Source organism: Lepidochelys kempii, chromosome 7, assembly GCF_965140265.1.
Source record: "Lepidochelys kempii isolate rLepKem1 chromosome 7, rLepKem1.hap2, whole genome shotgun sequence".
In the NCBI taxonomy this organism is placed as follows: Eukaryota; Metazoa; Chordata; order Testudines; family Cheloniidae; genus Lepidochelys; species Lepidochelys kempii.
Genome location: NC_133262.1, coordinates 108944679 through 108958101, shown reverse-complemented (window position 1 = coordinate 108958101; position 13423 = coordinate 108944679). Strand labels below are relative to the sequence as shown.

At 38.6% G+C, this 13423-nt stretch overlaps 1 protein-coding gene across 3 annotated transcripts in view; it reads left to right on the top strand.

Moving 5' to 3' along the window:
- Positions 1–13423, top strand: part of INPP5F (inositol polyphosphate-5-phosphatase F) — a 121418-nt gene that overhangs the window by 86106 nt on the left and 21889 nt on the right. Inside the window, exons 7-12 of one of the 3 annotated variants that reach the window (XM_073354205.1) lie at positions 678–876; positions 2370–2549; positions 6028–6095; positions 6583–6707; positions 7921–7998; positions 9715–9835. In XM_073354205.1, coding sequence (XP_073210306.1) covers positions 678–876; positions 2370–2549; positions 6028–6095; positions 6583–6707; positions 7921–7998; positions 9715–9835 — 771 coding nt within the window. Of the gene's footprint in view, positions 1–677; positions 877–2369; positions 2550–6027; positions 6096–6582; positions 6708–7920; positions 7999–8043; positions 8419–9714; positions 9836–9915; positions 11064–13423 lie in introns of those variants that run through there. The other 2 variants (XM_073354206.1, XM_073354207.1) reach the window with 2 other exon arrangements.

Below are 13423 nucleotides of genomic sequence, written 5' to 3'. Positions count from 1 at the left end.
CATTTTAGCAAGGATAATTTAATCTTTCAACATTACAACAGGATACTGATTGTGGATGTTTAAAAAAAAAATCCAATCTGAATATTCTGATTTGACATTATTACAGAAGGCTCTTTGCTTCTTGTCTGAAACGATATTATTTACCCAACAGATCTCTTCCATTTGACAGAACACTTGAATCTTGTGTTTTAATTTGACTGTTAACTGTCAGTGTTCAAGCTTTTTTTTAAAAGAAGAGTTTAAATTATTTGGATGCTGTCTGTAAGACACAAATGAAATCCTTTAAAGAATGTAACTTTTTAAAATTAATAGTGAGCAATATGATGAAACTTTTAGGTTACATTGTAATGCGCCAGGGCAGCTCCTTTGGTTTTATTTTTCACCAGTCTCCCCAAAAAGACCCTCTCCCAGCTCAAAAAAACCACAACCCTCTGGTTCTGCTGATTAAAATAAAAGCACCATCAGAAGAGAAGGTAAAAAAGGTGTTCATACAAAATGAAGAGGCAGGGATTCTGGGAATTTTTGTGGGATTGGACCTGAGTTTTGAGAAGACTTCTCTAAAAGCCAGAGTAACACCAAGCACACCTGCAGAAATAGCAATAATATCAGAAACCTCTGTAGATTAGCGTAACTGTTAAAACTGGTATAGATGTATATATTTTTTTTGTAATTTACAGAACACAGAAGTGGACTCTTGGATTATACCCATCATTCAGGGATTTGTACAGATTGAAGAACTTGTAGTTAATTACAGTGATGCATCTGATGATGAGAAAAGCAGTCCAGAGACGCCTCCTCAGGAGTCAATTTGTGTAGATGATATTCACCCTCGATTTCTGGTAGCACTTATCTCACGCCGAAGTCGGCATAGAGCTGGTAAGCAGAGTGTGTCCAAGATACTAACCATGCCAAAAGGGATGTGAAGGATAAAATTTTGAAAATAATAGTGCTGCATGGTACAGTCCAGAATCACACTCCAAAATTCACTGATAAATGAGAAACAACTGAAGCGCTACCTAAAATGTTGTGAAAAAATTAATTTGTCCAAATCTGTACATAAAAATAGATTTAAGCTTTGCTTTTAGAACTTGCCATCCTCTAGGTGCCTTAGAAATTTTGAGGAAAAAGTGGTGATTTAAAGTTTAGATACTGTTAGTTACATAACCTCCTTCTGACACCCCCATGCAGCCACCACACAGTATTGTTTAGCTAATGCTCTGAAGTTCAGAAGTTCAGTGCTGTTTCAGGGATTGATTCTTATTCTAATATTGTGGAATTACATTTCCATGTTTTATATAAATTTAGTTTCCTACTTAATATGAATGTAATTACTCAAACTTACTAACTTTCTTGCCTTTGGAATACTGATGTAAACCATTATAAACTTTTCCAAACTACTGTACTTGGCAATCAGGTCAGAGGACACTGGATGGAAAAACAAATAGTAGCCACAGCAGCAAGAAATGTTTAAAATGCACAGAGCTAGGTATATAGATGGAAATGTAATTCCTTTCATTTGCTAATGAACAATTCTGCCCATATTACAAATCTTGAAGCTGCTCATGGAGCTTTCTTCATTACTGTTCTGTAAACTGGAGCATCTGTCAGTCAAAGATGATCTGTAGTTTCTTTCAATTTAGTATTTTGGGTTTTTAGTGTTCAGGTTTTGCTTGTACATGTTTATTTGGTAGAAATCTGCTCTATCAAGGTTATAGGCCTTTTGTAATGGATTAATTACTTTAAATCACACAGTTTACTTATCACAAGTCTATAAATTACTGTCAGACCCCACCCGCAGCCCTTAAATTTTTTTCATATAGTTAAGCTCCTGCTATAGGGCTGCTCCAGTAATAGCACACAACACTCACAAATCAGAACTTGACTCTCAACTTCATAGTAGCACAGGAACAAGATTAACACTCACTGCAACAGTGTATAGGGATTAGAAGGGGAAGGGAAGAATGAAAGTGAGGTTATCGAAGTGACATTACCACTGTGGTTTGTCCAGGAAGTACTGTCCTAATGGTAGTACTGTACTTACAGCGAAGACCCTGCTGCAGTACAGGAGTATAGACAAAATCAACCCTTGGGAATAGTTGCAGGGGAGGATAAGGACTAAAACCAAAGCCTTGTTCCATCTCTACCAAATAAAATAAAACAGGAGAGAGGAGCCAGAAAAGGAACCAGATATCAGTGTTGTTGTCAGTTGGGATAGCCTGGTTGATTTGTCTTGTATTTCACATAATTTACTTCTGTACACTTCTGAAAGTCTTTTTGGTGGTGAGGAATATCCATATTTAGGATTAATTTTAAAAAATTTCACAGCTTTCTTGAGTGAACTGATCAACATCTTTCTCTTGGTCTTCTAGGGATGCGGTATAAGCGAAGAGGTGTTGATAAAAATGGGAATGTGGCAAATTATGTGGAGACAGAGCAATTGATTCATGTCCATAATCATACTCTCTCATTTATTCAAACACGTGGCTCTGTGCCAGTGTTCTGGAGTCAGGTTGGATACAGGTACAACCCACGACCACGACTGGACAAGAGTAAGTATTGGTAATCTGTGGAGCTTGTAAAACGTACCCAGATCACTTTAAAATAATAGACTTGGAAAATTGTTACTCTATTGACCTCTGGTCAACGCTTTTTTTTTAAAAACTAAAAGTAATGATGGTGAGTTGGTCCAATTTAAAATAACTTCTCTGTTCTTTAGTTGAACTCAAAACTTGATTAAGGAGTCCCCATTTCTCCCAGATACAGGAGGATAATTGAGTTCCCAAAATAACTGTACGCACTTCCACCCCTCTTTAATGCCCCAGACTCTTTTATGCAGTGGCAGGTCTTCAGGGTTGGGGAGGGGGAGAGTCTGGTCTGCTTTGAAAATGGAAATGCTAAAGGCTTTGGAGGCAGTATGAAACTTACACCACAGAGTTCACTGATAATAAGACTCTTCCCTCTGCTTTTTAAGAATTTCTTCTTCTAATCTGGTAGGAATGAAAATGTACAACATTGTAAATTTACTACAGTGAGTTCTGGGACGTGCATTTTCTAGACTTCCTTCTAAATTTAAATGAAACCAAGAAGTTCCTGCTACATCAGTTTTGAAGTATGCTAATTGGTCTCTCTCTCTGCGCCACTAAGATGGCACAAAAAATAGAGTTCTGAGTTGGAGAGAATCTGGGCTGGTTATGGGCATCAAGTTTAGATTAGCACCCAGGCTCCTGGATTGTTCTCCAGAATGAAATTCGAAAAGTTGAGATTTGCCAGTGCTCTGTATCCCAATGTTACGTCTGCGGGAATTCTGCGCCACTGCAGAATTCATAGGCCATGCATATTTTTTTGTCCGTCCCCTGCAGAAAATAACTTCTGGTGGAAAGTTGCTGCTGCTCTGCCTTTTACCCACCAGGGGGTGTTGTGGCACTAGAACAGAGCAGTGGCTCCTGGTCAGCCCCAGCTATCATAGGGAAGAGAGAGAGACCGCCTGTGCCTTCTTCACAGCGCTTGTCGGGCCAGGTTAGGAGAGGGGATATGGGGAGACAGCGTGGGGCACATGGGGCTGTTTTGGAGTGTGTGTCACAGACTGGGGTTCATAAGGACTAGTGAGGGAGGACAGATTGGGGCAGTAGCTGAATGGGAGTGGAGGTGCAGGGCCACGTGGGATTGGGTGTCTGAGTGAGGGTGGAAGGACACATGGGAACAGGGTGCAAGGACAGATGGGGACAGGAGCAGATGTGCCTGACTGAATGGGAGAGGCTAGGGATCAGGCAGAGTCTGCATGGAGGAAGCTCCCTAACACCCCCTGCCAAACCACCTCCCCCCCCCACAAAAAAACAAAAAAACCTGTTCCACACTTTTCCCACCCATACCCAGCAACCCTCCAAGTTCACAACCAGGCTCCTTCCCAGCAGTTACTTCTCTTTCCCTCAGCTCCTCCATTACCCCGACTCCCTCAAGTCTTTGCACTGCTTCTGATGGCTGTGGGACATGCAGTTCTGTATTATAGTTTAAAATGAATTATTACTCAGAATTCTATATTAATATGCCTAGTAAGGAATCTATTTATCAAAAAATATTTCCTGAATCTTTGTTGTTCTCTGTATTATTACCAACATACTTGCTAACAGGTATTTTGAAATAAATTACCAAAATAATTGAAACTGGTGAGATTATATTATGTTATTTTGACAAAAAAAATGTAGAGTTTTGCAGAATTTTTAATTTTTTTGGTGCAGAATTCCCTCAGGAGTACAGCATATTCATTACCGCAAAGGGAAAAATGCTTGAAGGGAAAAGTGTTTTGACAGTACTGTCATAGCATCAGAGAAACAGACAGGGCTCATAAGTCTATTGATGTGGTATTAAACCCACCACAACACAAGCATGTAATTCAGCAAGACTGGGATTTGTATGTGTGTGATATTTACTATCTCCTATTTCTGATAACTACAGACTATATTGAACAATCTGCACTTAAAGTTAGTTGCTGATTTAGGACTAAAAGTTAATGTTAGTCTGTAAACTCTCCAGGAGAGAGACTTTCTTATTTTGTTTTAGGTGCTTTCCCTTAAAGGGAGGATTGTCTTTTTCTATATGTTTGCACTAGCTGAATGGGACCTTGATCCTGATTGGGTCTTTAGGGACATGTCTACACTGTCCTGCTGTTTGGACTGAAGGGGCATGAATAGCAGTGGACACCAAAGTTTTGCACTGTAACTCCCCCCATATAAATGTTGTGGGTGCAAACAAAGTTTCCTAGTTCACATTAACATAGTTCTCTTCAGACAAGACTCCATTAATTTGAAATAGGAACCTTTTAGTCTGTGGCTGCAGCATCCACACAGGGGAGTTACAGCATAGCATTTTTGTGCACAGTGCTGTTCGTACCTCCAGAGTCTGAAGTGCAGGGCAGTCTAGACATGTCCTTAACTCTACCATAAAACAAAAAGTAAAGGTATGTCTTTATGGTAATGCTTAGCTTTTGGCTGTGTTAGAAGGGTAGTGAAGGATAGTATTTTTGCCAGCATCATCCCTCCCGTCAGGTTCAAGTTTTTGTAAAGCACTAACAAATTCAACTGTCTTGTGAAGAGTTTGCTAAAACCCTTAAAATAGCTGAAAAGGGATCTCTTGCCAGATCCTAGAAGAGCAGAGTGTGAACAAATTTGTACTAAAGATGAGAAAAAACAGTGAGCAATAGGAACGTTTGAAAATCCCTCCGAAAATCCTATCAAAACAGTTTGAAATGCTAAAGACTCTCCGTGTGTGGCATTTGTTTATGGGGCTGGGCAATTCAATACTGTGGTGATCAGCGCTTCTGAATTCCTAGCAAAATTGGTGGGTAATGTGAAGAGGATTTCAATTAATTTGGAAGATTTATAGGTAGATTATAGCTCCTGTCGGGATCAGTTTTAATGTAGAAGATATAAAATCTTACCTCATTAGTTAAATGTATTCCAGATAGTTTCTCCTAGTCTGTGCTATTACATCTTTAAGAATATAGTCTACTTTCAGTCTTGGACAGTTTGTGAAATTTTTTATTCTTTAGCAGGCTCTGTGCTATCCTATTCTAATGTTTATACTTAAACCAGCTCTACATACTTTTACAAGATTATTTAAACATTTAAGATACTTCTGAGGTGAAGGGAGTTCATCTGAAGTATGGAGCTTGCATAGAAAGGTTGAAGAGGTTTGTAAATAAGAAAAGGAAGGAGTAGACTGGCTTGCATCCAAAGTATAAAAGAGAATGTTTTAGTTTAAGATACTCTCATCTGCACTTTGATGGTAAGTAAGTAGCACAGTAGTAATATGGCATGGCATTAATTGGATCTCCACTGTGTCAGTGTTGGACCTCAGAAGGTAAAATTAATTAATATGATCCTGTAGAATGTATCCTGCTACCTGCATGCACATGCAGGTTTTCTTAATCCAAGGTACCTAATAGTGTGAAATTGAATATGAATTAATACCTTTAAAAATTAATCAAGTGAAAGGAAATGATTAGTTCTTCAGTGTCCTTCTACTTTATAGGTGAAAAGGAAACTGTACCCTATTTCTGTGCCCACTTTGAAGAACAACTGAAAATTTACAAGAAACAGGTGTGTTTTAGGCTGGCACTTCTACTTTTATGAGTGTATTTATTACTTAAACTTAACAACTAGTGTGAATTGTTTAAAAATACTTCATAAACAATCTGAGTACTTAAAAGGACAATAAAAAATTAGAACTTTAGGTGTAGCACTTGATTTTCCTGAATTATACAGTAATTTCCAGAAATAGTAATTGAACCCATCTTTTTGGTAACTTTTTTTTAATTGGGCTTGTCAAATCAGCATTTGTTTTTTATTGGAGATGAGATTAACTACAGCAGTTAACCCGATCACTTGGGTTCCAAAACAAAAATGGGAAAAAAGGGTGTCTGAAGAGAACCTTGTGTTAGATAAGCTAAATGGAATTACTTAACTATTTTTTTACTGTTTTCATGTTTTTGTAATTTGTTTTGTATATTGCCTTCCAGAGAGAGTGTAATTCTGCAAGTATCTTCACTAAGATTACCAAACTATTAAATTATTAATTTTTGAACAGGTTATTATTAATTTGGTGGATCAGACTGGACGAGAGAAGATTATTGGAGATGCTTACCTTAAACAAGTGCTACTGTACAACAATTCAAACCTCACGTATGTTTCCTTTGACTTCCATGAGCACTGGTAAGAGGGCTTTCTAAAATGTGTCATCTTGTAGTATTTGCTAAAATGAGAGATGCTGAGGGTAGGGGAAACCGTTTTCTAATAGTGTGTGAAATGCATTGACTTTCACAGAGAGAGAGAGAGAAATACTTTTTTTTTTTTGTAAATGAAAGTAATATAACTTGGGTTTTTCATAGCTTAGCTTGCCATTGTTTTCTGCTGGACAGTTTTGGTGTTTCAAAAAGCATCATTAGTGTTTTGGTTGTTTGCTCCAATCCTCCCTTTCCTCACAGTTTCTTCAACTCAGCTTCACTCCACACCTGCCCCTTGTAACCTATCCTTCCCTGCTCTGTCCCCCAACCCTTCAGTGCCTTCAATGCCTCCTTACCCTTCCCTTTTCTTTCCATTTAGCTCATCCCCTCTGGACTAATCCATCCCCACCCCCCAAAATCATGGAAATAACATGACTGTTTCTGCCATCACATTGTTCACTCTGCCTTTGTGTTATGGAATTCCCTGCACCCTTTGTCTGTATTGTCCATTTAAATTGTAAGTTCTTCAGGGCAGGGACTGTCTACTACTCTGTACAGTACCTAGCACAATGTGATCCTCTTCTTGGTTGGCCCTCAAGTGCCACCATAATAGATATGATTGATAACTCCTCTGGTCCCTTTTCTGGATCAGATGGTTGGGGAAGGGCAGGGAACACAAGGAGGATGTTAAATCCTATTATGATGTTGCTGGAGCAGATTGCCTACTACATTCCAGTACTGAGGTGGCTGCATTCTGCGGATCGGTAATGTGATCTCTACATATATTGTCTGTCAGGCTTGTTGAGCACCCTCAGGATGAAAATTACATGAATGTAAAGATTTGATCATTTGTCACTTTTTTTTGTTTTGCTTTTGGTTCATACTTCAGCACCATACTATAATTGCCCCCCAAATCCTCTCCCATTTATAGGTGAACGCATCGAAAGAGAATTCTTGAGAGGCTGGAGGGAAGATGGGCATGGCTACAATGTAGCTGTTTGAGTATATTTTTAAATGGTTTAATTTGCAACTGACATTTGAAAAGATTTTCATAAACTTTGTACATTGCACGAGAACTGCTGTGAATAAATTCTGCTTCAAATTTAGCTAAATATCAGTTTATATTCATCTGTACTTGACTTGTGTGTGTTGCATCATTTTTCTAGGTGAAACTTAATTTACTTTTGTGAACTTTATTTTAGCAGAGGAATGAAGTTTGAAAATGTTCAAACATTAACTGATGCCATTCATGATATCATCCTTGATATGAAGTGGTGTTGGTAGGTATTAGCATGCTCAGGCTGGTATGAAATGTTTATAGAAAAATTTGAATGAAAGAGTAGGGGAAAAACAGTTTAAACAATGTTTGTTTAGATGGATTTTTATGACCTTACATTTCTCCAATGATGATCTTTTCCCTCCAATTTTACCTGTCTTGAACATTAGTTCCTGGTTAGCAAATCAGCATCTTGGAATCAATGTTGTGAAGTATTCTTGTGATCTATACTTATGGTTCTACCCTTTTAACAACAGAAGAACTCCCAATAACATTGTCCCTTCCCTGAGGTTCACTGTTGTTAATTTGAAAAAAAAAAAAAAAAACCTAAAGAAATTATGTATGAAATATCATGCAGTTCCCCCATGCATAGAGCTCCAACCTTACCCTGAACAGCCAGTGAAAACCCTTGACCTCCAGCCAGGTATATTGGTTACATATTTATGCATTTTGATATATGATTGATGTGGCTTTCATGAATTACATTGTATATGGTTCAGTACATTGTTTCATATTGGTGTGTGTGTAAATAAATGAAGTGTGCTGTCAGATTGTCAGTGGTGTCTGGGAGATGTTTTTCTGCAACATTTAGGAAATTTTGTGAATGGTTGTCCTATATGTTAGCTATTGTTCTAAAGCTGGCATTGTTTTTATATAGAAATGAAATAATTAAATTTGTGTGCATGTACTAGAATATTGAATTTTTAGTAAAAATGGGCTTCCTTGCAAGTTCAGGATAACGGTGGAGAAATGTGGGCGAAGGGGAATGGAGGGGGAGGTAGCTATTCTGAAAAGGGGGCTCATGTCAGCTGGGCTGACTTGGGTTTGCTGGTAGTTCTGAAAAATTGAAAAAAAAAATTGGTTTGTCTCAAACAACCTGAAAATTCCAAAAAGTTTTGATGAATCAAAAAAGTTGATGAATTTCATTTTGGGTTGAATGAAACTTACACTCTTTCACATTAAAGGAAATAAAATGCTAGAATGGGTGGAGGTGATAGTGATGGTGCCGGTGCTCACCTTCTAACTGTTTAGCCAAATAGGGCACTCATCTGGGTTGTGGGAGACTGGGGTTCTGTTCATCCCCTCTGTCTGATGTGGAGCAGGAATTTGAACTTGGGTCTCCCCTCCTCCAGGAGAGTGCCTTAGCCAGTAGACTATGGGATATTCTGGAGTGAGTCTCTCTCTCTCCTATGTATAAAATACTTGACTAATCCATTGGGCTAGAGAGAAAAAGTGAGTGACTATAGCCTGGTGGTTAGGGCACACTCCTGTAATGTGAGAGATCCAAGTTCAGGTTTCTGCTTCCATATCAAGTAGAGGGGAGAATGGAGTCTGGGTCTCCCACATCCCAGGCAGGTGCCCTAACCACTGGGCTAAAAGTTGAGGTGGACTCCACCACTACCACCTTGTCTGACTGTTTTGTTTTATGAATGGTTTGTATGTTCCTCCTTTTTTGTTTGAAACTTTTTGACAAATTTGCAGGAAGCTTCAGGTAGACAAACTGCATTTTTCAGCGAATAAACTATTTGTCTGAAAAACTTCACACAGTTCTAATGGAGTGTAGCTGAGATGCTGAATGAATATTCCATGGTTTAATCTAGTAGAAACATGTTTTCTAACTTAAATTTTCTATTTTATTTGCATGGACTGATCAGTTCTTTCATATTTAAGATCTCTCAATAAACATTTTACTATTGCTATTTTTTACCACCTTTGAAAGGGTTGATCAAGCTGGTGTGATCTGTAAACAAGAAGGAATTTTTCGTGTTAACTGTATGGACTGTCTGGATCGGACCAATGTAGTCCAGGCTGCTATTGCAAGAGTGGTCATGGAACAGCAGGCATGTATGACGTGTAAATTTTAAAGTGCTAAATATCTTAGATTTTTTTTTATTTATGAAAAGATAATCAGCATTTTTGTGAGTGAAAATAGCCTAGAACTTGTTAAGTTATGAAGGTAACGGGATCTTCTGGGAATGTGCATATGCCCCCCAAATGTTTAAACTTCTGAATAGTTCTTGGATTGGGAGGCATGTCTTTAACATTTTTGGGAGAAGAGACTGGCATTAGGGGCACCAGAACTCTTATCTCAGTTTATTGTGTAGATTTGTAGTTTGTTAGTTCATAGGCAGTGATTATCGCTTGCATATACAAAATTAGGTATAGGTAGAAAAATGGGTAGGTCCAGAGATGCACTTTAGTTTCAGGCACTTGAGAATAAAATATCCCATGAATCTGCATATTAAGTGCTTGATATGCCTGAGAGATCATTCCCCTTGACTATAGAGAGACCATCATTCTCCATCTTTCCAGGTATCCTAAACAGGTAGTTGACAGATCATCTCTTCTGGAATGAATCTGTCCCTTTCAGAGACGGCATTTCCAACTAGGAGTAGGAGGAGATGATTAAGGAGCTTTCTTATAGTTCAACAATCATCTGCTTCCTTCTTTGGAACCTCAACTTTGGTTATATCTTCTGCCTGAAAAGGATGTTAAGTAGATGATGGTGCATGTAGCTTATTCCTTCACCTGCTTACTTCCCTGGTCCTTCTCGCATGAACAGAGAGCAACAATACCCGAAGTCCAAAAGTGCAAACAATTGAATGTTTATTGGGGTGAACCTCCAGCAAGCACGATTCCAGTTTCCTTCCTTAGTGTCCCCCTTCCCAACTCTGACCACAGAGAGCCTTACCTGTGTCCCTGTTCCCATTCCCTCCCTTAGCAAAACATGATTCCAATTTCCCCACCTCCATTCCCTGTTCCCATTTCCCCCCCTCACTTCCTGATTGACTGCAGACTACATAGTAAAACTTGAGTTCTGCTTAGCTATACCTTAACCAATCATTTTCCTGAAATTTAACTAACCAATTCTAACATAATGTAACATGATTATTTTACCAATTATATCCCACCACCTTAATTAGTTTACACCCAGCAAAATTAATTATACAGCAGACAGAAACAATCACAGATCCAGACAGAGATTCTACAACAAAACAATAGGGAAACGGGGACTACAATGATAGAACAAACACAGAAATGACGATTTCACATCCCAGCTATGGATAAGTGAGTTCTTGCCAGACAGGATGCTATCAAACTAAGTTTCCTTTTACATTTTCTAGGCACTTCCCTTTCTCTGGAGGTGATAGGTAATATCAGGACAGGATAGTATTCCTAACAGCCCAATAGCACCTTATTTCAATGTGACTAGCATTCGCTTCCCAGCTTATGGCTGCCTCTGCTGTTTAGCCAAAGGCCTTAGCCTAAGAACAGGGCCTCAGACTGTCACAGTGAGAAAAGACCTTATACAGTCAGACAGTGATTTTGATTCTCTCTTTTGTACCTCTATAACTAGCTAAGTGATAAGAATACACCTAAATTCTTAGCGTATAGGCCTTTACAGACAGGCCTGAATATCGATATCCTAACAGTAGCCTTGAAAATTCAACATTGCAGTGCAGGAAGAGATGAAAAAGCTCCGTGATGTGCTTGAGATAAAGGATAAAGGCAAGCTGGCCCTTCCTATAAATAAAGAATGAATTGATCTGACTATGAAAATAGGTGCTGCCAAGTTCCAATGTCATCCGCAGCAAGGAATCCTGACCATATGATTCTGGTTGTACGATTGATTTTGATTTTTCCTTCTAGCATCTTGCCTCTGATTCTTGGTCTCTTCTGCCTCCGAATAATCAAAGCAAGATAATCTTCCAAGAAATCTTAGGTTCGAGTCCTGGGATATGTCTGTGCTGCAATTAAAAACCTGTAGCTGATCCATGCCAGTTGACTTTGGCTTGTGGGGCTTGGGCTAAGGGGCTGTTTAATTGTGGTGTAGGCATTCGGGCTTGGGCTGGAGCGTCAGCTCTAGGACCCTGCACGGTGGAAGGGTTCCAGGGGTCAGGGCTAGGGCTGCAGCCTAACATCTACACTGCAATTAAACAGTCCATTAGTCTGAGCCGCACGAGCCTGAGTCAGCTGGCATGAGCCAGCTGCGGGTGTCTAATTGCAGTGTGGACATACTGATTGATATTGAGTTATGGAGTGGGGCCTTCTGCAATAACATTAGAACAGTAGATCTGTGAGACTGTCCCCCCGTCCCACCGCAAAGTAGATTAACAATTCTAAAGTAGAATAGGCAGTGATTATCGCTTGCATATACTTTTTCTCTACCTTTTCTCTTACCTCTAAAGTAGAATTGTTAATCTACTTTAGAATTGTTCTACGGTTGTTAAGTACGGTATGACTCATACAATACAGACCCGCAGAAGCACAGTGTTCGGAGAACTCTAGTTGCCTGTAAACTTGTCACATTTCCCAGGAGCATATGACTCATTGTCTTTATGCTGGAAATTTGATAACACTTCTCAAATCAATAAAGAGTTTTTAATACAAATTCTTTTCTTGTCCACAAATGGTGTTTTAGCATTTAGACTCTAAGAAAATAGTCTAAAGTAAAAAATCACACTTGATTTAACCCAGTGAAGCCCATTGGAAAGCCATAGCTAAGGCTTTAAGCATTAGAATTAAATTTATAACAGGAGCTTTAAGCTTTTTTTATTTTGTAAAACTCTCAATGAAATGGCAGAAACCAAAACATAGAATATGAACTTTGAGTGCTATTTGAATTGTTCATGGTGGTTTGATGAAAACTGAATTGATAGAGGGAATCCTCAGTAATGTTAAGGCAGAATAACTTTTCAAAGGCATGGAATGTCTGATATAAAAATATGAGATCAGTATTAAGGTTTGCATTAGAGTACAAGTTTGACAAAATTGGGATACAGTAATGTTTTTTGGTATCTGTTGGAGATGAAAGTGAATTTCTCATGGAATATGTTACTGACAATGTTGTAAGCAATTATGCAGATGGAAAAGGAATGTGTAGATCTTTCCCCTTAACTTCTTATGTCCATGCTTTTAAGATTTTGGGTGGAGTGGGATTGTCTGAGGTTTTGCAAGTCAGATTTTTACCTATTCTGATGCTTAAATTTCAGTGCATTAATTAATCTTGGAACCCAGATGTATAATTAGTGGTCTTAAATGTTTAGATTAATTAAACTCGTGGCAGTAATAACTAATTAGTGAATACTATATCTGGGATTGTTATTCATTAAAGTTTCCCTCAGTTCGCCTGTATGTCACCTCTGAAGCCTGACTGCTTTTCAGTTGTCAGTTTTATGAGGCTTGTGTGCTGTGAAGTTTCATTTTAAAACTGAAACAAAATTTTGCCACTAGTTTGTACGCTTACAGGCTGTAATCTGAAACTGTTCTAACCTGACAGTGACACCAGTTTTTATTCAACAGATTATTAAAAACTATTTGAAAAAAGAAAGTGGTATCACTGATGAGGCTAATAAATGGGAATGAGGAGTGCCCAAAGCACTTTGAAATAAGGCCACTTCTATTTCAGACATGGATTTAGGAACACA